This window comes from Saccostrea cucullata, unplaced genomic scaffold (assembly GCF_032062105.1).
Source record: "Saccostrea cucullata isolate Sc308-1 unplaced genomic scaffold, CSIRO_AGI_Scuc_v1 ctg3534, whole genome shotgun sequence".
NCBI classification, from domain to species: domain Eukaryota; kingdom Metazoa; phylum Mollusca; class Bivalvia; order Ostreida; family Ostreidae; genus Saccostrea; species Saccostrea cuccullata.
The window spans coordinates 64,171-85,379 of record NW_026921127.1 but is presented as its reverse complement, the minus strand read 5'-3'; the positions used below and the strand labels follow the sequence as shown (position 1 = coordinate 85,379).

The window sequence follows — 21,209 nt, the reverse complement described above, 5'->3', positions numbered from 1 at the left end:
AATAATATATAGGTAATTACTCTCCAGTAATGTTATCTTGGTAATTACAATCCAGTTATGTTATCTAGGTAATTACACTCCAGTTATGTTTTCTATGTAATTACACTCCAGTAATGTTTTCTAGATAATTACACTCCAGCAATATTATCTAGGTAATTACATTCCAGTTATGTTATCTAGGTTATAACACTCCAGTAATGTTTTCTGAGTAATTACACTCCAGTAATGTTTTCTGAGTAATTACACACCAGTAATGTTATTTAAACTCTAATAATATTATCTACTAATTACACTCCAGTAAAGTTTTCTAGGTAATTACACTCCAGTAATGTAATCTAGGTAACTACACTCCGGTTATGTTTTCTATGTAATTACACTCCAGTAATGTTTTCTAGATACTTACACTCAAGCAATATTATCTAGATAATTACACTCCAGTTATGTTTCTAGGTAATTACACTCCATTTATGTGTCTAGGTAATTACACTCCAGTAATTTTATCTAGGTAATTATACTCCAGTAATGTTATATTGGGAATTAAAGTCTAGTATTGTTATCTTGGTCATCACAGTCTAGTTTTGTTATCTTGATAATAACAATTTAGTTTAATATTTCGGTAATTATATTCTAGTTTTGGTGTCTCTAATAGTGACGTCTATCATTGTACCTCAGTAATTACATGTTATGTTGGTAATTACAATGTAAAGTCAAATTACGTTATCTAGTATTGATTTCTCGGATTGTAATCTTAGCAAATGCAATCAAACCATGTTATCTACGTAAATACAGTAAAACCATTTTTTTTCTCTATAATTACAATTACCTTTGGTAATTATCTCGGCAATTACAGTCTAATATCGTTATATCGGTAATTAGTCAGAAAGTTTTATCTCAGTTATTACGGTTTAGAACATATATGGTCATATCGGTAAATACGGTCGTTTCTTGTTGTCTGTCTGCATTATCATATTATTAATTACAATTTAGAATTGTAATTTCGGTCATCAGTTAAGTTTTGTTATCTTGGTAAATACAATTAAGTAATGTTATCCTGGTAATAAGACTCTGGTTTTGTTATCTTTGTAATTGCAATTTAGGATTGTTATCTCGATTACTTCACTGTTGTACTATTTTTTCAGTAATTAAAGTCGAACCATTTTTGTGACATAACCATGGCGTTAACAATATAATGTGGCTCATTAAATCCACTTCACATTTTTTTCTCTATCAGGATGTGAGAAATCAAAGCATGTATAAACAAAGGGGGAAAATGTAAATAAAAGGTTTTGGAACTGAATTACAGTTCAAAATGACTTTGAATTCTTTTTTTCGGAAGAGGAGAGCAAATGTATATAGTAGTGTAAGATACATGTATATGACATCCTACTAGCTTGGGCTCAATTCGTAGAACACTGAACTGGCATGCCAGAGTCCCGGGCTCAATCCTTAGCTGAGGTACAAAATTGTCTTAGTTATATAATGACCTTGTGTGTCTGAGTTACATGTAGTTATAAGATGACCTTGTGTGTCTGAATTAGTTTTATAATGGCCTTGAGTGTCTGAGTAAGTTACATAATGACCTTGTGTGCCTGACTTAGTTATATAATGACCTTGTGCGTCTGACTTAGTTATATAATGACCTTGTGTGTCTGACTTAGTTATATAATGACCTTGTGTGTCGTAGCTATATAGTGACCTTGTGTGTCTGACTTAGTTATATTATGACCTTGTATGTCTGACTTAGTTATATAATAACCTTGTGTGTCTGACTTATTTATATAATGACCTTGTGTGTCTTAGTTATATAAAGTCCTTGTGTGTCTGAGTTAGTTATTTTATGTCTTTATGTGTCTGAGTTAGTTATATAATGACCTTGTGTGTCTGACATAGTTATATAATGACCATGTGTGTCTGACGTAGTTATATAATGACATTGTGTGTCTGATTTAGTTATGTAATGACCTTGTGTGTCTGACTGGCACATAGAATGTATGGGAGTGTAACATACTTAAGCAATAAACAAACTGACATCTTTTTAGATGTACGGATTTACTTTGGAGATGCATCAGCGAATGTTTTGTATATGGACGAAGGAGCTACTAATGGAGTCATGCATATAATTGACCAGTTGCTGTTCGTTCAGGAAGATATTACGAGACACATTTCACCTCCAAGTAATAACTGAGTTTCAGATTGACAATATCTATGGGATTTTAGAAGACCACTTTTTATTTATATCTACTGCACACATGTATCTTAGCCACGTTTTTAAATGTAAACAACATTCCGTGCCATCGAGTCCAAGTGCTTTATTGAACCCTAATGCAACCAAAGAACACATTAAAGAGAGAACAATTTTAAGATTTTATATACGAGAAAATCAATAGTTATTATTTATTTAAACATAAAAATGTTGCAGTTTGTTACAAATTTCTGCCAATATCGGTAAATAGTTCATGACGTAAAACCTAATTATGATTTTTTGACCTGGTATCAAATTATTTTCATGTGTATACCCTTAACTGTACTGCGCATTTAAAGCAAATGCTATTTGATTTTAAAATACTAGTATACTTTCATCGTCAATTTTGAATTCTTTAAACAGATTTTATAAACTTAGAGATTTTTGCATAAAGAGTATTGATTATTTTTCACACTTATTACAACATGAGTTTTTTTTTAATATACACAATTATTTTGAATATCATTATCAAAACATTTCATACAAAGTTAAGGAAAATGTTTTGTAGAATTATGTTCATTGTAAAAATGTTCAGAATGTGTATAATTTAGTCTCACATGAATTATACTTTAATAGAGGAGGTCATAGACGAAGACGAAATGCGAAAGGGTTTTTGTTATAAAGATACTCAAAAACTTGGGATTCATACTGACTGTGATTCAAATTCTACAAGTGTTGTAATTGAGGAAGACTCGAAAGATGACAAAAAATGTCAAAACTCCCGTAACTCTGCCGATGAAAGAGTCACCTGTGTAGTGGGGGGCTATAATGAAGCGTACAGAAAGTTGACGTTTACTTTGACATCTAACAGCACAGAGAACTCTGGGAATTCAATTTTGGTTAATACCACGTGTGATGCCGGAACTGGTCAGAGCAAAAATATCACATTGTTTCCTTGTTGTGAGTATATCAGTTTCACATTCAAAAATGAATAAGATAACAACCTTTTTTTATGACGAGTTTCATGGATTAGTAGAACAAGTAATAAAGAGCACGCTTTTTAAATGTAATAAATTTAAGCTAACAGCAAATCGTTTTCATTCCTCATGTCTTTGAAATGCATGTAATTGTAATGTCTATATTGTACATGTATAGGGATATAACGAATATTAAACGTTTATAATGAAGCAAAACTGTTTGCCCCTGGTTTTTAACTGTAAGCATATTTTAATGTATTAGTTGCTGAGTAAGGATACATGAGCTTCAATATATCTTAATTTTATCTTTCCTTACTTTCAGTTTCATGTTTCAAGGCAAATGTCACGCACAACGAAACACACGCCGTTATTATGTGTCAACACAGTTTCTTCAACGTGTCAGAGCAGATAAGTATCATTGATTGGACTGCTGGGGTCCCTATAGAAATATGCAGATGGAACCAGAGTACCTCAAGAACGGAGTGCGATGTCCAAAATCACGGTATAATTCATAAACTAAAAATAAATGTCAAAAATCACGGTATAATCAACTGACTTAGAAAATAGATGTGAAAAATAACGGCAATTTATAAACTGAAAATAGATATCCAAATTCACGGTAATATATTTACTAAAAATAAATTCCAAAATCACGGTAATCTATTGACCAAAAAAAATGTGCATTTATTGAAGGGATTTTATGAAATGTAAGGGCTATAAAGTTTTAGTAATAAAAATACATCAAATTTAAAGTATGTACTTTTAATAGTCGTCTCGTTATATTTCAAGTACATGTAACCCCAATGTACAGGGTGTTCCAGAATATATGATACCATTTCATGAATATCAAAAATAAAATGTGAAGAAAAAAGAAGGACAACAAATGCACTATAAACATTGCATATAGTGTCCAATTTTATTCTCAAAGAATGTTTCGAACGGTGTCTTTAAATCATGAATGTTTACAAAGACTTGTGATATTTTTGTCTAAACTGGAACACTTACTTCAGAATCTGCTTACCTACACTAAAAGCTTTTGCTTGTGTCTAACCTACTTTAGAGTATTTAACTCCCTCTGGCCTGTATTTTGGAGAAATATGTATTACTTTTTCCATCCGATGAGGACACCTTCACTCATGAAGCTTTACATCGGAAGTTGTCAGAAATCAAGTGTGCTATCATTTAAATCTAAATTTACCTGGCACTGTCCATTAAGTTGAACAATGCAGCTATTGCTTTCACCTCTAACTTTCTAGGCAATAAAGTGTGTACCGTAATCATAGCAAGTATCTGTTCTAGTGGACGAAATATCTCTTAAAAAAGAGATATCTCTCTAAGTTTAAGAGACATCTCTTTCTCAAAGATATGTGTCTTTAAAATGAGAGATATCTATTTAAGTTTGGAGACATCTCTATTTATTCAGAGATATTTCTGGAATGTCAGGATAAATTTCATTTTCCGAATAAATAGAAAAAGGGCTTGCCATACACATGACAAACAGAAAAAAGAATATAATATGAACATGTAAAATATAATGCACATGACGAATGAGAAAGAAGAACATTTATCCATATGAACATATTTATAATACAATGCCTGCGACAAATGGAGGTAAAACAAAAACTATTATTGAACATATTTTAGAATTTAATGCACAAGGCAATAGAAATAAAAACAAAACTAACTTTATGCCAACACGTCATGAATTTCATTAACCCTTTACAGGACATCCTCTTGGAATTGATGGCTTCATTACAAAATATACCCCAGGGCTAAAGTTTCTATGCACTATGGACAGACAAAGCGTTGAACTGGTTTTGGAAGCAGGTAAATTAGATACTGTAAAATGACATTTAATTGCGGTCAAATTTTCGAGGTTTTAGGAAAAATTTTGGTTTGCGGGGATTAGATTTCGTGGTTGGAGAATGTTTAGTAAGAAATGCGTATTAAATTTTACACTTCGTGGTGGTAATGAATTCGTGGGTCTCTCTATTCAAAGAAAACAACGAAAATTAAACTCCCATGAAATAAGTGATTTCACAGTATACGAATATTCGTAATGACTTTGAACTCATACTTTTGCACTTCATTTAAAGATGATGCTAAATTCATGTATTTTATATCAATCTTCTGAACGGCATTTCTTCTAATTATTCCAAAATTTTAAAATGATTTTATTTAATGTCTTAAAACAATTTATTTATCCAATTATCACTGCATTTAATGACCATCTGAATGTTGGATTCCACACCTCTTCTTATGTTAAATCTGTTTGTTTAAAAGTACTAAGATTTTGAAAAAAATAATAATTCATCTAGTTTTATTTCTTTTATATTTTAGGTGGGTTAACAAGCGGACACGATGACCAACGGATGTGCTGTAGTGTTTATATTATTATATTTGTAGCTTTGCTATTGTCAACTCTTAAATTATCTTGATTTATTCACGTTTGTTAAATATGTCCTTTAAGGTAGTCCGATCCTCAGGTTTATAAAATTATGTTAAGTAATCAAAAATACTCATAAAAGTATCTCTGAATCCACAAAATTGTGTAAATTTATCCACAGTATTTCTTTAAAGTTAAAGATGAAAGTTAATCATATTTTATTGTGGAAATTGTCAAATCTCCAATATTTTGCAGAAAAAGCGAATTGGAATATCAGCAATGCATTTTCTAAGTGCAAATTTATCAACATATATATTTTAGGTTAAAAAACGATCGGTATCCAGGCATTCAGAGAAATTGTCATGATTTTATACTCTTTTTTATACTAATTTTATACTGTTTTGTATTTTTTGTTTTCTATTTCCGTCATGTATTCTTTAATTCATAGTGTAAAAGGCTTTTGCTATCATTGCAACACGTCACAAATTACTTTTTGGTTCATATCATAGTAATAAGCATTGGTATCTACATGTAAGGCTGGATTTAAGAAAATCTTATTTCTTTATAGCTGTAATATTTTTTCCCTTTTACAGGGTACAAATGTCAACTTTTAGACCTTTTCTAAGACTTCCAAAAACCTTGTATCTTATAAAGACGAATGAAATGAAAATTGTTGCATAAAAAATTCATTTTCAATGTTCATTTTGATGTATTTCAAATTAAAATATTAATTTTTGGAGTTATCCTTCCTGGCTGAGGATCGGATATCCTTAATCAAAGAGATTTATAAGGTTAATTTTCCTGGAAAATATATTTCTACATATATGCCTTTTTTAAACTTACGCTTTATGTATATAACTAATTGAATTCACGAATACAGATATTTTGGACAAATTCAATTTATTGAGAATAACACAGATATCTTTCAAATTGTAAAGGATGCCTACAGCTAGCTTATTATTTTACCGTTTTGTAGAGTCTTTCTATAGCTTAATTATTTTCTGTATGGAAATTTTGTATATGCTAGACAAAATGGTGTATATCCATGTATTTACCTCTTTGCTTAACATGCGATTCTAGGTTCCCCTGTCTTTGATATTTTATATGCACAATGTATACCAAGAATTATTATTAAATATTATTTATAAATACCGTTTGCCTATTTTTACTTTATAAAGGCTCCTAGATTCTCAACAACTCTAATTCTGATATTTTGAACGAACAAAGAAATCATTTTCCATCATTTCTATAAATAAACTTTAAACATATGTAGTGTCTACATAATTAAATCAATACAAACAAGACCTAAAATTATTCATAAATGTAATTGGGGATTTATATTCAGGTCGAGGTGTAATTATTAAAAATTTCCATTGATCTCTCAGTATAATACATGTACAAAATAATACATTCCTCTCAGTTTGCAGTCCATACACATGATTGATCATTTGAATTTGAAGAGAAGAATGTTAAGGTACAATGCATTTTCACTGTAGATTCAACAAAGCACAACCCTAAGACTAGAATTCATAAACCTACGATCAAAAAATTTATAAATTTGGAAAAGTATCTTTTTAATCATTCAATGTAATTATGTTCTTCAAAAATTTACATATTTCCAAAATATAATCAATATCCATCCTCCCTGTAATGAAATTCACAAATTAAGACGAGGCATTTTTTGCTCATCATAATTATGTACTCAGTAAGATTGGTCAATACCCTTGAGGAGAGAAGAATTTGAAATGAAAAAATATCTGGAGATAACGGTTTCTATTCAACACTAAGATATATCATCTCGAAATGAAAGATACCACAGAGTCTGAGACACCTGTTTCATATCTGAATATATTACTTCAAAAGACCTTAATAGGGATCTACATGTATCAACAAAACTAATTATTATCATGAACGTAATTTTTTTTTTATTTCGCAAAGCCTGAGCATGCTTAACATACAACCATTTCTTAAACGAGGCAAGGCTCTCACCATATGGAGAAATGGCGTGAAATTTATTCATGAGATAGTTCCCACGTGATTTACAACTCAGTAATATTCATAAGATCTTGCAAAAACTCAAAATATACCATTTTTTTTATTCAAACACTCAAACCTGGTTTGTTTTAATTTCTATAAGCCTCGTCATAGTGATATTGATACAATTTTGCATGATTGACTGTTAACAATTCTTGACAATTCGTGATACGGTCTTTTTAATAGTAAGTAGGTCACGTTAGTGCAAGAAATTGTTTAATCATATGTATTTTGTAAAAATCAAAAATCGTCTGACCATTAATCGACGAAAGAACTCTGTCATCTTGCAAAAGACACTTACATTTTATCACCAAAAATGATAAAAACACTAATCATGTGCTTTTTCCTTCAATAAAACTATGTTTTCACGCTTCGAAAATTAAAACATCGACGGAAGAATTCTTTCTGAAATTGTTAGTATATACAGGCACGTAGTATCGGGGGGGGGGGGGGGGGGGGGGGGGGGGGGGGGCCTGGCCCCCCACTTTTTCCCCCAACATTACCTTTACTATAGAAAATGTCTATTGAAAAGATGGTTGGCCCCCCCACTTGGAATGCACTTGGGAAAAATTGGAAGTGAAAGGAACTTTGCCTTGAAAAAAGTTGGCCACTACCCCCACCCCCCACCCCACCCCACGAAATAGGATTTTTGAGTTTGTGCAATTTTCAATTTTCGTTTTTTTTTTTGTTTTTTTTTTTTTGCTTGTCAACTTTTCTTAGGTAAGTAAAAAAAAATTTCTCAGGTTGGCCCCCCCACTTTCAAAAACGATGCTACGTGCCTGATATACAAATGTTAACGGTCCTTATATTAACTATCATGGAATCTATCACCATTTTATCTCTAATATTGCCGATACATAAATGAGCATAATTAACACCATTTCTCCATATGCAAACAAACAGATGAAACAAGGGTAACTCTACAACTTACTGAATTGTTATGCAACATACATTTAATGTTTACGTGATAGAAATATGACGTTACCATTTCCCCGCAGGAACTTCATAGCGTGGCACAAGTTTCTCTAAAGTTTAACGTAAATAATACTATTACGTAATATTTTAATAAGAAAACAAGACGTGTTTGTGAAACACTATGCGCCCGGCGGTAACAAAGTTCTAAAAGCAATTTTAAGCTAACAGGTCACAGTCAAGGTCACATGATCATTGTCCTTGGTGTCATTTGAAGGCACTTAAATAGTGGCGTATGTGTACCAAATATAAAGTCTCTATCTCCTATGGTTCAAAAGTTATGGCGAAAGTTTGAAAAGCTATTTTTAGCATATAGGTCACAGTCAAGGTCACAAGGTCATTGACCTTGGTGTCGGTTGAAAGTGCCTATTTAGTTGAGTATGCATACCAAATATGAAGTCTCTATCTCTCACGGTTCAAAAGTTATGGCGAAGCTTAAAGTTGACAACAGACAGACAAACAGATAAACAAACAAACAGACAGACAGGACAAAAGCAATATACGTCCCGAATAAATTCGGGCGCATAATAACTTTTCTTATTTTATTAGACTATAGCAAGCACAAAATAAAAGGAATTTGGTAATAAATTAAAGACTAACTGAACTTTTTAAAGTGCGTGAAAATGCGTCATTGTGGGGAAACGGTTTATGCGTAATTTTTCGCTAGAAATAGGAAATGGTATATGCGTTAAAATGCTTGACTGCGGGGAAGGGGGTGAAAGAACTAATTAAAAAAATTCTATGGTCCAAACAACAAGTCTGTAAGTAAAATAATACAATCCTTCCTGGAGTCGAATATTGAATGAAACTTTTTGTTCATATTGCTAGGTCATCATTATTGTAGGCTGTTTTTTTTCGTTTGATTGCCCGATCATGACATTGATCACACACAGTTTGATAGAGAACGCTCACTCCTGCAAGGCAGCTGAGAACCACCTTTGATGTTTTAGAGTTCCGTGATTGTTTCATTCCCAATGTACTCTTTCAATAGACTTTTGAGTTATATTACGGTTCGTTATCTTGGACCATATTCCAAACCAAAATATATTTATACACGTATTTGTATTCAACAAGGAAACCATTGTTAATTTGGTCCAAGAAAATGCTTCTCAATTCAACATTTTATATTTATCATTAACTTTCAAGGTAGGCACTTAATGCCGCCCGGCAAAATATCAACACACGTATATTTTTTCAACCAGCGATATTGTTAGCTATTCGACAACGATATATGCAGACAGGTGGATGTGCATATAATGTGTAAAGAAAGACACTATATATACAAGGCGAAAGACCACCTTTAAGCAATCGCTTAATGGTGTCTTAATGGTAGCTTAAAGAATTTAATTCCTTTAAGCCACCATTAAGCTGCAACTTACAGGTGCTTAATGTCCAAACTTCATTAAGTTACCATTAAGCCACCTTTAAGCTGAGCTTAATGGTTACTTAATGGTCAAACCTCATTAAACTTTAACGCATCTTATATCGAATATTTTACTAACTTTTTAAGTTATTTCAATATCATTTACGCAATATCTATTTCAACTCATAATTTTGTCTCGATTGTAATTTCTATATAACATTTTTGTCGACATGCATAAACTCGGGTACTGAGAACAAAGTTAGCTAACAGCCACAGGGGCTTGCCCCCGGTGTCTTATAATTATTTATTTTTTCTAAAAAAAAAATTATAAACAGTAATAAAATCTTAATTTTTCACTACCGAAAATCAATCAATTTGTTCTTAAAATTATCTTTATTCATAAAATACGAAATATATATATTACTTTTAAAAAAGATGGTATTTTTATTTCATGTGTCAAAAGCAACATTCCGCTACAGAATTCACAAGAATATAAAGTCATTTATTATACTTCTGTTAAAATGTTTTCTATATAAAGTTCAGAAGGTAAAATAGCTATTTCTTATAGTTCACGCATAGCAAAGCTATACCCCAGGGTATAGTTTTTGCTATCCACTCTCGGAAAATTTTCATGCAAGTTTTGCCTCCAATTTTGATGTCCAGCGATAAATCTATTGACTGATGATGTCATAATGACTTCAGTAGCATTGTGACGTTATCAGGATTTCAGATTATTCTTGCACTATTATCTTACTACAAAAAAATTCAAATCTCAGAAATTATATTATACATCAGTATAATAGAACGCTTTTCCACTGTTCGTGAGTGGGATAGCTCTTTTATCAAACCATTAACAGGGACTATTCCCCTCGAGCAAGCCCTCGGAGAATAGTTCCCTGTATTAGCGTATAATGTTCTCATGAAAAAAATCTATGTCTTTATTTTTTTTTTGGGGGGGGGGGGGAGCTACCGATATAAAAATGTTTAGTTTTCAAAGATTGACTTTTACATCATGAATAATTTGAATCAATTCGTTTTTTATAAATATAATGCAGCTCTAAGTATCTGTCAAAATCTAGTCGATCTTCAGTGATTGTTATTCAAAATCGATTTTCAGAGGAACATACAGCCGATCAGATTAAACATGACATCCGACCAGATTTATACAGACTGGGAAACGGGGTAAATTAACAGATTAACAGTGTACAGTATACCGACTGGTTAGACAATAGACCTTAATTAGGTGTGTGTGTCCACAATCCCCAGTTAACTAACAGGAAAGTATACATACACAACATGCAGAACGTACATTGACAGATTTTGATGATCAATTATTTTTACTAAACCTGATCGATTTAGCTTTAACTCATTTGAATAACATTAAAAATCAAACAAAACCTTGCTTGTTGAGATTTGTAAAGCAGATTTTTTTTTTCCTTTTTGTGTTGGTCGTGACCATTTAATCAATGTCTTTAAAATGGAACCCAAAATGGAAGAAGGAGTGCCATCAAAAGGTATTTCTTCATCACGACCACCTATTCCCCGTTGGCAACATAGGAAATAAGATGTTGTTTTCTGAAATAAATTATTTACATTAATATGGCAATTTTGTGATTAATATGGAGTGCAATAAATAATATTATTATCGTCTTCCTTGGAAGACGGTATTATATACTAGTTGAAATTTTTTACAGTCTTCGGACAATGCACTTCCTCTCTTTTGTGATTGGTAGAAATTGCATGATGTGAAAATTTTAAATTATTTCATTGGTTGAAATGCTTTTCAAGGCAAGGAAGATAACTTTCTGATGATCTAATTTTCGTACGACTTAACAATTTTGCAAGATTTTCAATCTTAAAAAAATGACAAAACAAAAAACAAAATCAGCAGTAATTAAATCCTTAATAACATGATATTTTTAATAGCAATAGATTAAGGATCTCTTTAATTTCATTGTAAATAAATTTTATTTTTATTGCTTGCAGGTTTCAATTTGTTATCATTCTTTTTCCCTTTATTGTTTGAAAAAGGTAATGGAATCAGCCGAGGTTTGCCAAAAGCTCTAGGCCAGTCAAAGTTCACGGAGATGACCGAGCGACAACCGTGGTAGAGCTAATGCCAGTAAAAGGCTAATGTAGAAATACAAATTCAAAATACGGCCTGATAGGTGTAGATCAGTTTACTGCTTAAGGTTGTTGCTAAAGACGGTAAGCTTTTCTAAAAAGCTCTACTTGTCATATACTTAGTAGTAGATACACCGATTATGCACGGTGTGATACAGGTGACGTCACAATACCTCATATCACGAACCGATCTGAAAATCCAAATCACGTATCGGACCTGCGGGCTGAAAATCCATATCAAACCGGAAGTAGCGTTTGTATAAAGTTTAAAGTTAATTTTCTGGATTTTATTTCAATATTCATATAAAATATTTTTTTTAATGACAATTGTGGTCTTTTTTTCAGTGACGTAAAATTGTCTCCATTAGATTTTAAAGAAAAATGTCATAAACAAGCACAAAACATTCTACATGACCATATGTGAACTTGCATAATAAGTATTTTCAATATATGATGTATAGAAAACTACATACTGAAATCCATATGATATGTCACATCAGCCCTCAGGCTGAATTAGGGCCAATCGGGCTGATATGACATATAATATTGATTTTAGTATGTAATATTTTCAATAATTTTTTTCAATTGCAGTCTACAAGAAAGCGTGATGCATTTCTGTATTGAAATTTGTTTAAATTTTTTTACGCACAATGAAAAGTCAATGATATTCAACATACGTTTTAATTCATTATCTTCTCCACTCGCAACAGAGTTGGAATGGATAACGTAACGTGCTTGTTTTCGTGTGAAAGAGTGTGAATGTGTGTTAGTTAATTCTTGTGCAAAACAGAAGTGACATAATTCGCATCGGGATCGATGTCAAAGACAGCCTTGATTACCGCTTACACCTCTGTTGTCGTCTAAAAGTAGTGCGGATTGTCAAATAATTAAATTTCAACATGAATTGTATAAACATTGATTGTTTTGTATGTTTTGCCAATGATGTTACGTGTTTTGAGCTCTCTGACTCTCTAAATACTCTCCAACTTTGACTCCTTGATCTCAAAATGAAAATGTGTGAAAAAATTCCAAAAAAAAAAAAAAACCATTGTAGTGCCGTATATATTGAAGCTATTTTAATATATATCCAAATTTTGAAAGAACAAAAGAAGTGCTACAGATTGATATTTCTATTTTCATTTATAAACATTACCAACTTGGTTGGAATCTATAATTTATTTCTTTTTTACAAGATTCTTGTAATTTAGACGATAACAAAGGTGATAGAGCTGCGTGTAAAAACGCCCTCTGGTGAGAGATTGCCTTGATTATAGATATGCTTTTTGCGAGAGATGCACTGCTTTGCAATGTCCTTGTTAAATAAATGCATGTGTCTGTTCTTCATTTTAAAAGGTGATAAGATAACTAATACTTTACTTCTTAAACATTTTTATTAGTAATTCATGGAATCCGTCCAGGTAAAGAGACATACACACACGCTTTATTACTTATTCTTTTTCAACTGAAATAATTTGTTCATCTTTTATTCATGTTTGATAATGTAAATATTGATTCACAGCAACACATAAAGAACAAGTATCTTAAAAGTGTTTATACGTCTCACATAACACTGTTTAAAGTGAAAGCCAGGAGTCATGCAGAAATTCAAATTTGTTAATTCTTCATTTATCTTGTTTTATCTAATTTTATGTTGCAGCGGAAATCTCAAAGAAAGCTTTTCTTCATTTCAACATGGATACAGATTACTTAATAGGGTGATCAAGTATTACACAAAATATAGTATTTTAGACTGTGTCGGAGAATGTCGAAGGACTACAAGGTGCAGATCGGTGAATTATTTTAAAGGAGCACAATTTTGTGAAATTAACTTTCAAATTCACACTACTGAGCCAGAAATGTACAGGCAAAGTCCGGGCTGGATATACACAGCGATAGAGAGATGGAATAAGGTAATCTATATTCCTTAACGTTAAAATTTGACGATTTCAAATTTATTTTAAGATTATAATTCTTTTTTTCCTTCGTTGATATAATTCAGCTCAATTGTTATGAATTTCCAGGATCTCATACGTTCTTGCTCGTCATCGTCCTGCGCACTCAACGAAAAATGCATCCTTCAACCTTTTGGTGAATTCCGGTGCGTTTCCTCAGGTAAAATCTCGATTATGAATCTTACGTCTTTTGTCTTGATCACACTGGAGTGGCATGGTCAAGGTCATAATACATGTACATACTCTGCTCATAAACAAATCCGACACTAATTGGAGATTATAATTATTATGTAATTTTAAAAGTTCTCCAACCATTTCAGCAGTAAATGTAAAAAAAAAAATATTGAATGCAGAATTAACAAATTTTAAACTTTCACCTATATACCTGTATACCTATAGATATACCTATTTAAGAATATTGGATTGACCAAAGATGTCTATTTAAAGCTGCAATCTCTGATTTTCATTGGAAAAATGTCAAGAAATTGGCCCATTTTTTTGTTTTGATTGCAAAAAACATTAACTCTCATGAAGTAACAGTCGGTGAGTAAAAATTAAGAAGACAAATACATTGAAAATGTCTTCTATATAAATTTTCATACAACAAGAGGCCCACGGGCTTTATAGGTCTTCTGAGCATCATACAACAATTTTCAAACAATTGAATTTGGTTCGTACTTTACACCAGAGGCCATTTTGAAGAAAAGCACTATTGCTTATCATAACAATATACTTAGAATGCTTTCTTTAGTTACTGGTTTCACAATTTTGGTAGAGGACTTAATGCTGATTACAATTATGCCAACAGTTTGACTGCTTGATGCTCAGGAGTAAAGAAGAAGATTTTTATAGATTGCATTAATTTTACTAGTTTTGGCCCCACCCCTCATGCCCAAGGGACCATGAAATTCACAACTGTTGTTCCCCTTCACCCAAATTTGGTTAAAATTGTTAAGTGGTTGCATAATTCTAAGAAGCTGAAAATGTTCAAATGTTAACACACGACGCACGACAAGGGACGAAAACAGCACTTACTCGGGTGACCTAAAATATAATACTCAAGATAAATCAAGATAAAAATAACCTTTTATCGAATACAAACTTACAAGTTTTATTTCTTCTTTTTGTTCAAAACCTGCCTCATTAGAGGGTTACCATAGTTATGTATACGTAAATGTAAAACTGCCGAGCTATTGTGATTAATAACTCATTTCCAAATTCGTTCACAGAGAAACAAATCGAAGAATCCATGCTTAAAAGTGAGCATAAATCATTAATAAAAGACATCAGTTTTTAACAATTTGAAGTATTCTCTTCAAAGTGCTATATTCCTTTTAATCGTCGATTAGATGAATAATAATGAACCTTTCGAAATAGACAACATGAAAGGGTATTATCTAGCCGTAATCACATTCTCTGTGGAAAATCGTAAATTTTTTTAATCGTTAAGAGCATGGAGGTAAATACCTTGCACAAGATGGACATGGGCAATGACGCTCATTTAACTTAAACTCTGCTGTTCTTTACCAGATCTCCCCTAGTAATACCATTAAGGAATAATATTTAGCGGAAATTAATTTTTAAACACGTTCGCGTAAATTGGATTAAGCTCTATCTGAATGTGCTAGCAATAACATTTTACATACAAGACATTTTGCGGTAAACTTGCTTTAGCGGACTTTTCTTTCCACCAAAATCGCTAAATAGAATACATCCCTTAATGTAATACGTTTACAGTACCTACCACACCCTGGGGGTCAAAATTAGAATAACTTAGAAAATACTCTTTCACAGAATGATTCCACATACTTTTCAGTCCCCAAAAAGAATTATACAATATGTTGTTATCACACCTTCAGGTCTAATTTGTTATTTTGTTCTCTTGACAGACTGTGGGATCCTAAACGTGCAAAATACGTCGTGGAATGTCCAGGACTGGGATGGAATAGGAATCCATCAACAATTTCACATTAAATGCTCTGATTTCCATCTTCAGCGAGGATCCGGAAGGTTTTTGTGTCTTGAGAATGGGACGTGGAAATCGGACCTAATTTGTCTAGGTTTTAAGACTACATGTACTATATAACTATTAATAATATTTATCATCGGGTTCTCGATCAGGCTTGTGCTGCACTTAAGTAAAGTCTCTTATTTTTATCAAAATTTCCTTAATGAATTTGATCTATGTATGACATATACAATTGAAACATACATAATTTCTTTCTTTAAAGTATATAAACTATACATTCGTCTAGTTGGTGACTTTTTGATAATGACTGATATCGGAAGAGAATGTCCACTGATGGAAAACATAAAATTTAAAAGCATGAACACTTCTAATATAAATGGTTGTATCATTGAACTCCAGTCATATTCCTTTTTTTAACCGTAGGTGAAAATACTTTGCAAATAACTGTCACAAAATTAGTTATGTAATGTAACGAAATAAAATCTATCGACCCAGAAATGTAAAGCTGAATACGACTCGTAAATAGGCATACGCAATGTTCGATATTATCTACGATACATTAACACCAGGGTCTCTTCGTTACAACTGACTGCTTTATTGTCACGGGCTTCGGCGTGGAATGGTGACCCGTGTTCGTTGTGGTTAGCTTGCATTACCTTTGTTTACATTTTATTGCAGTTACATGTATCTGCGTTTGCATGTGTCATGCACTGACCTGTACAACTATAATTGTAATGGTTTCTTTGGAATCTTGCTTTCCTGCAATAGACGAAGTATTACGTTATCATTGTCGCTATAAAGTGCTGTATAACATACGTCCGTCTACACCAGTGTCAACTGATTACAGTGAACCTTGATCAAGTCCTGTCCGTTATCAATGGGTCTGCAGATATAGCGAGAATCCGAATAAAAAAGGCGGACACATTCCTTTTACGAATCGTGTTCAGCTTTAACAAAATATACTGAAGCGCAGAATTTTTTATCTAATGATTTTCAAAAAAGAATACAGTAAGGCTAAACACACAATTCAGAACATCAGAGATTTGATAAACAATTTAAATGACTGTTAAAACACCCCCTCCTAGCCATTCAATTACAACGTGCAAGACTGTCCTAAACAAACAATTGCAGCTTAATTTTAATGATACAATAGGTTAATCAATATCGAGATCTGAGCAAAGAAATAATTCTTTGCCATTTTTAAATGCCTGTTTTTTCAGATGATTAAGTCGAATTTTCTCTAACTTAGCGCATTGTAGTAACCCTGGACTTCCGGTCCAAGGACTATCATTTATGCATTTGTAGAGTATTTTTGCATCATCAACTCTCCATCACCTTTACTTTGAGATTTTGCAGCTAGAGCAATGGAAATGCATACTTAAGCCATTTTCAAGAGGCCTAAGCATTGTTACGGGAAACGAAAGGATATGTTATTAATTGAAATATAGCTGCATTACTTAAGGTGAACAGTTCAAACCCTTAAAACTCCATAATATTGCCAAATGTTTTTTAAACATGCAATTTTTGATATCTGTTAAACAGACTCAAACTTGACTTCCGGTTATGGTATGAAAATCGTTCAACCGTTAAATTATCGATACATATTTACCAAATTGAAAATATCCATAATTTTTTTAATATACAAAATTCTTTACTTTACATAATCATTTCCCCCTAAAGTAGGATGTTGCGTTTCAGTATAAAAAAAATACTCAAGGCCGATTCAAATGGTGTTTAGGATATCAGATCAGCATCAAAGCATTCACACCGTTTAAAACCAATTATTATAATCCAAATTACTTTGTTCTGTTTTAGATCTACCTAGAGATTGTGAGAATCTCCGTGAAAATGGTGATAATAATTTGCGATCGGGCGTGTACGAGATTTACCCGTATGGATCCCGAGCCCGACCTGCTACAGTTTTCTGTGATATGTACACAATGGGAGGGGGATGGACGGTATTTTTATCTATTTTGACATGCATTTAATTTTTTACTTGTTTCGTTCAGGAGGTTTTTAAAGAAAAATATCCAATTTTCAAATCCTTGTCAAAAAGTACACCGTATTGTTGAAATAATATATTTTATTTGGAAGGCAATTCAAAAGCGTGTAAATGGATCTATGAGCTTTGATAGAACATGGGACGAATATAGAGAAGGATTTGGTGACGCGGGACAGGATTTCTGGATTGGTAAATATTAACATATTTTTTATCTAATGCCTTTATATAATCATTAAAAATCAGACATCTGCTTTTTGTAAATTATATATGACATTAAGCATTTATAGAGAGGGATTCGTTGACGCGGGACAGGACTTCTGGATAGGTAATTATTAACATATTATAAAAGATTATTGCTCTAGTACATTATTTCTATCATTGAAGGAACAAACATTTGCTATTTTTCAATTGTACATGTTTATGGTTAGAAGTTTTAATTCAAATGTGTATATGTAATTGAATTCAAGGGAATAAACGGACAAAATTAAGAAAAAAAGAACTCGTTTCGCATGATGGACTTTTTCTCTGACACTTCAAGATTCAAAATCTATGCAATATATACAATGCTCTAAAGACGAAACGTCCTTAACATTACTTAATACACGACTTTGTATATTTCAGCGCGTCCTTAGCGCATCATTTATGTTGATTTAAATTAGAATTGTCGTATACTAATTAAACTTCAATTTTCCTGTTTCACAGGAAATGACGTCATCCACAAGTTAACAAAGGGAAGGAACTCGAATCTCTACATTTCCATCACTCTAGTTTACGGCAGCAAACTATATTTCAGCGAATCATTTATGTTGATTTAAATTGGAATTGTCGTATACTAATTAAACTTCAATTTTCCTGTTTCACAGGAAATGACGTCATTCACCAGTTAACAAAGGGAAGGAACTCAAATCTCTACATTTCCATCACACTAGGGAACGGCAGCAAACTATACGAGTTGTACGATCAGTTTTCAGTTTCGAATGAAGCAGATAACTATCAACTTTTTCTGGCGGGAAATGCCTCTGGAACTCTAGGTACATGTACTTTTTTCACATTATAAACGAGAGAGAGAAAGAGAGAGAGACTTAGCTTAATTATTTTCACAATAAAAAGTGTAGAATTTAACTATGCTTTAACTTAAAGGAAACACAAAACGTTAATGTTTCAGTGAAGCCATTTTTAAAATGATTGCTTATCCATCCTCTCCAGCAGACTCATTAGTAAAATTTATAAGGACGGTAGGAAGTGGGGGAGAAGAAAATTCCATAAAGGACAAGTGCACTTAAGCAATGTTTAATGGGCCCTTTTTATGTGCCATTTTACTTTAGAATATATAACCAAGTCGTTCTTTTTTGGTAATAGTTAGATACTGGTACATATTTCTAATTTAAAAGCACGTTAAGCATCACCTAAATCAGCATGGATTTGAAACAATTGAATATTTTTAAATGCCTATGGATACCCTAAATCCGGAAAAGTCGTACCAAACCTTCTTTGACTTTCGTTTATGTAAATCAAGAGGAATAGATATTTAAATCGACACTTGAACAATCTGATGGTGGATCATAGTCGGGGGGGGGGGGGGGTTGCGGAATGTTACATTTTGTGCCAAATCTGTTAATTAAAAAATTGAATGAAGTTGTGTGATCCTGTAGCCATAATGAAAAACTAAGAAATTGCTACTCTTGCATTAAAAAATACAATAATAGTTTCACTGAATTTGAAATTAAAAAGGAGTGTTTAGGTGGCTTTCAATACCTATTTCATTGTCTTGCAAGAATGTTGAATATTTCTGACACTTTTATGAATGACAATAACACCTACCCGTGTTCATACGAATATTTCTAAGCGGCACGACTTTGACTCAATGATATAAAACCTGCCGATGTTTAACTGTGAGCACCTTTGATGAATGTTTACCTGGGTAGAACTCACAAGTATTTTAAATAATTTATTCCACACGTGGGTTCAACGTGGGTCATACAGGTAAACAGATCGCATTTGTTATAGTAAAAGCATTGTACTTTTTGTACATTTTCAATATGTTAAGTACCAGCCTAAACGTGTACAAAATTCCTACTTTCTCACAAGTTTTATAGATGTATTATGCGTCTTTAGTCATTCGCACAAGTTTGTACAAAGTTAGACTCATAGTAAACAAAAGCTTTGAATTGAATGACCGTTTTCGATTTACTATAGAAAATCACAAATGTCAGCTGACCCCTGCCACATTCTATGGTTTTGTTCTTCGTATATTCGTGGATTTCAGCGGTAGAATTTGTTGAATCGTACGGTTTAGATATCAATTAATGATTTGAGATGAAAAAAGTTTGCTTAATTTGATTGTTTATTTTTTCACATTTTACCGGGGCCCATAAGTGCACTCGTTCTTTTCAACATACGTATTGGCGGTACAAGAGGAATGAAATTTTTTAAGTGTACAGAAAGGTACAGAAAAATTGTGTCGTGTTATTTTAAGTAATAAGGAGGGGACAACGAAACACTTTTAAAAATAGCCTAAAGTAGCTTTTGAAATGATATATACACACATATTTCCAGTTATTTTTTTCTGTGATAACTCTTAGAATGTTGGCGGAGTTGATTTGCTTGATAACTCTACTGGAATGTAAATTAGGCAGGTCATATTGATAGGTCAGAAGCTATATGCTATATACATGCAAATCTCGTGCGCATCTGTCTCTGTATTTGACGCTAAGGAGACCAAATATACATGTAAATCTTGTGCGGCTTCCTTTGTGTCTGACGACAGTGGCCGAGTACATGTACTATTGGCAGGGGAAGTCCTCGTGTAATTTGAATCTATGTCTACATTTTTTACAAATACAATTTTCATTACAATGAAATGTAAAGCCACTTACAAATGTATGCATATATTATCCCATGTCTACCACTATCCTTGATGTCCCTGGCATACTATACTAACTAGAAAGAAATTCCTTAAATAATATAAAATATAAAATTTGTTTTTTCCAGGTGACGGTATGTTGCACATAGACTCATCTGACTTTGGTCTGTCTGGGATGAAATTTACGACGTCTGACAGAGATAACGATCGGTGGGCTGGAGGAAGCTGTGCTGCTTATTATAAAGGAGGTTGGTGGTTCAACGGATGTTATCGTGCCTTCCTTAATGGTGCCTGGTCCCCGGATAGAAGGGGATCTCCTTGGTATCCAACGTTTAATTCTGGGGAATCTATTAAGGAGACTCTTATGACGATAAGAAGTTTATAG

At 32.6% G+C, this 21,209-nt stretch overlaps 2 protein-coding genes across 3 annotated transcripts in view; both read left to right on the top strand.

Moving 5' to 3' along the window:
- Positions 1-6,694, top strand: part of LOC134259226 (uncharacterized) — a 30,684-nt gene extending 23,990 nt beyond the window's left edge. Inside the window, exons 13-17 of one of the 2 annotated variants that reach the window (XM_062741827.1) lie at positions 2,040-2,174; positions 2,819-3,142; positions 3,482-3,661; positions 4,885-4,986; positions 5,500-6,694. In XM_062741827.1, coding sequence (XP_062597811.1) covers positions 2,040-2,174; positions 2,819-3,142; positions 3,482-3,661; positions 4,885-4,986; positions 5,500-5,597 — 839 coding nt within the window. In that variant the 3' untranslated portion in view covers positions 5,598-6,694. The remainder of the gene's footprint in view (positions 1-2,039; positions 2,175-2,818; positions 3,143-3,481; positions 3,662-4,884; positions 4,987-5,499) is intronic. The other variant, XM_062741828.1, reaches the window with a different exon arrangement.
- Positions 6,695-15,372: 8,678 nt separating this feature from the next.
- On the top strand, positions 15,373-21,209 carry LOC134259220 (fibroleukin-like). Its single transcript, XM_062741819.1, has 5 exons — positions 15,373-15,418; positions 17,775-17,917; positions 18,054-18,150; positions 18,825-18,992; positions 20,953-21,209. The coding sequence occupies exons 1-5, from the start codon at positions 15,373-15,375 to the stop codon at positions 21,207-21,209; spliced, it is 711 nt and encodes a 236-aa protein (XP_062597803.1).

Coding starts and splice junctions, on each gene's coding strand:
- LOC134259220 (XM_062741819.1), top strand. CDS start 15,373: ATGAAAGGGTATTATCTAGCCGTAATCACATTCTCTGTGGAAAATC. Junction 15,419..17,774: donor CACATTCTCTGTGGAAAATC/GTAAATTTTTTT, acceptor GTTCTGTTTTAG/ATCTACCTAGAGATTGTGAG. Junction 18,151..18,824: donor GGGACAGGATTTCTGGATTG/GTAAATATTAAC, acceptor CCTGTTTCACAG/GAAATGACGTCATTCACCAG.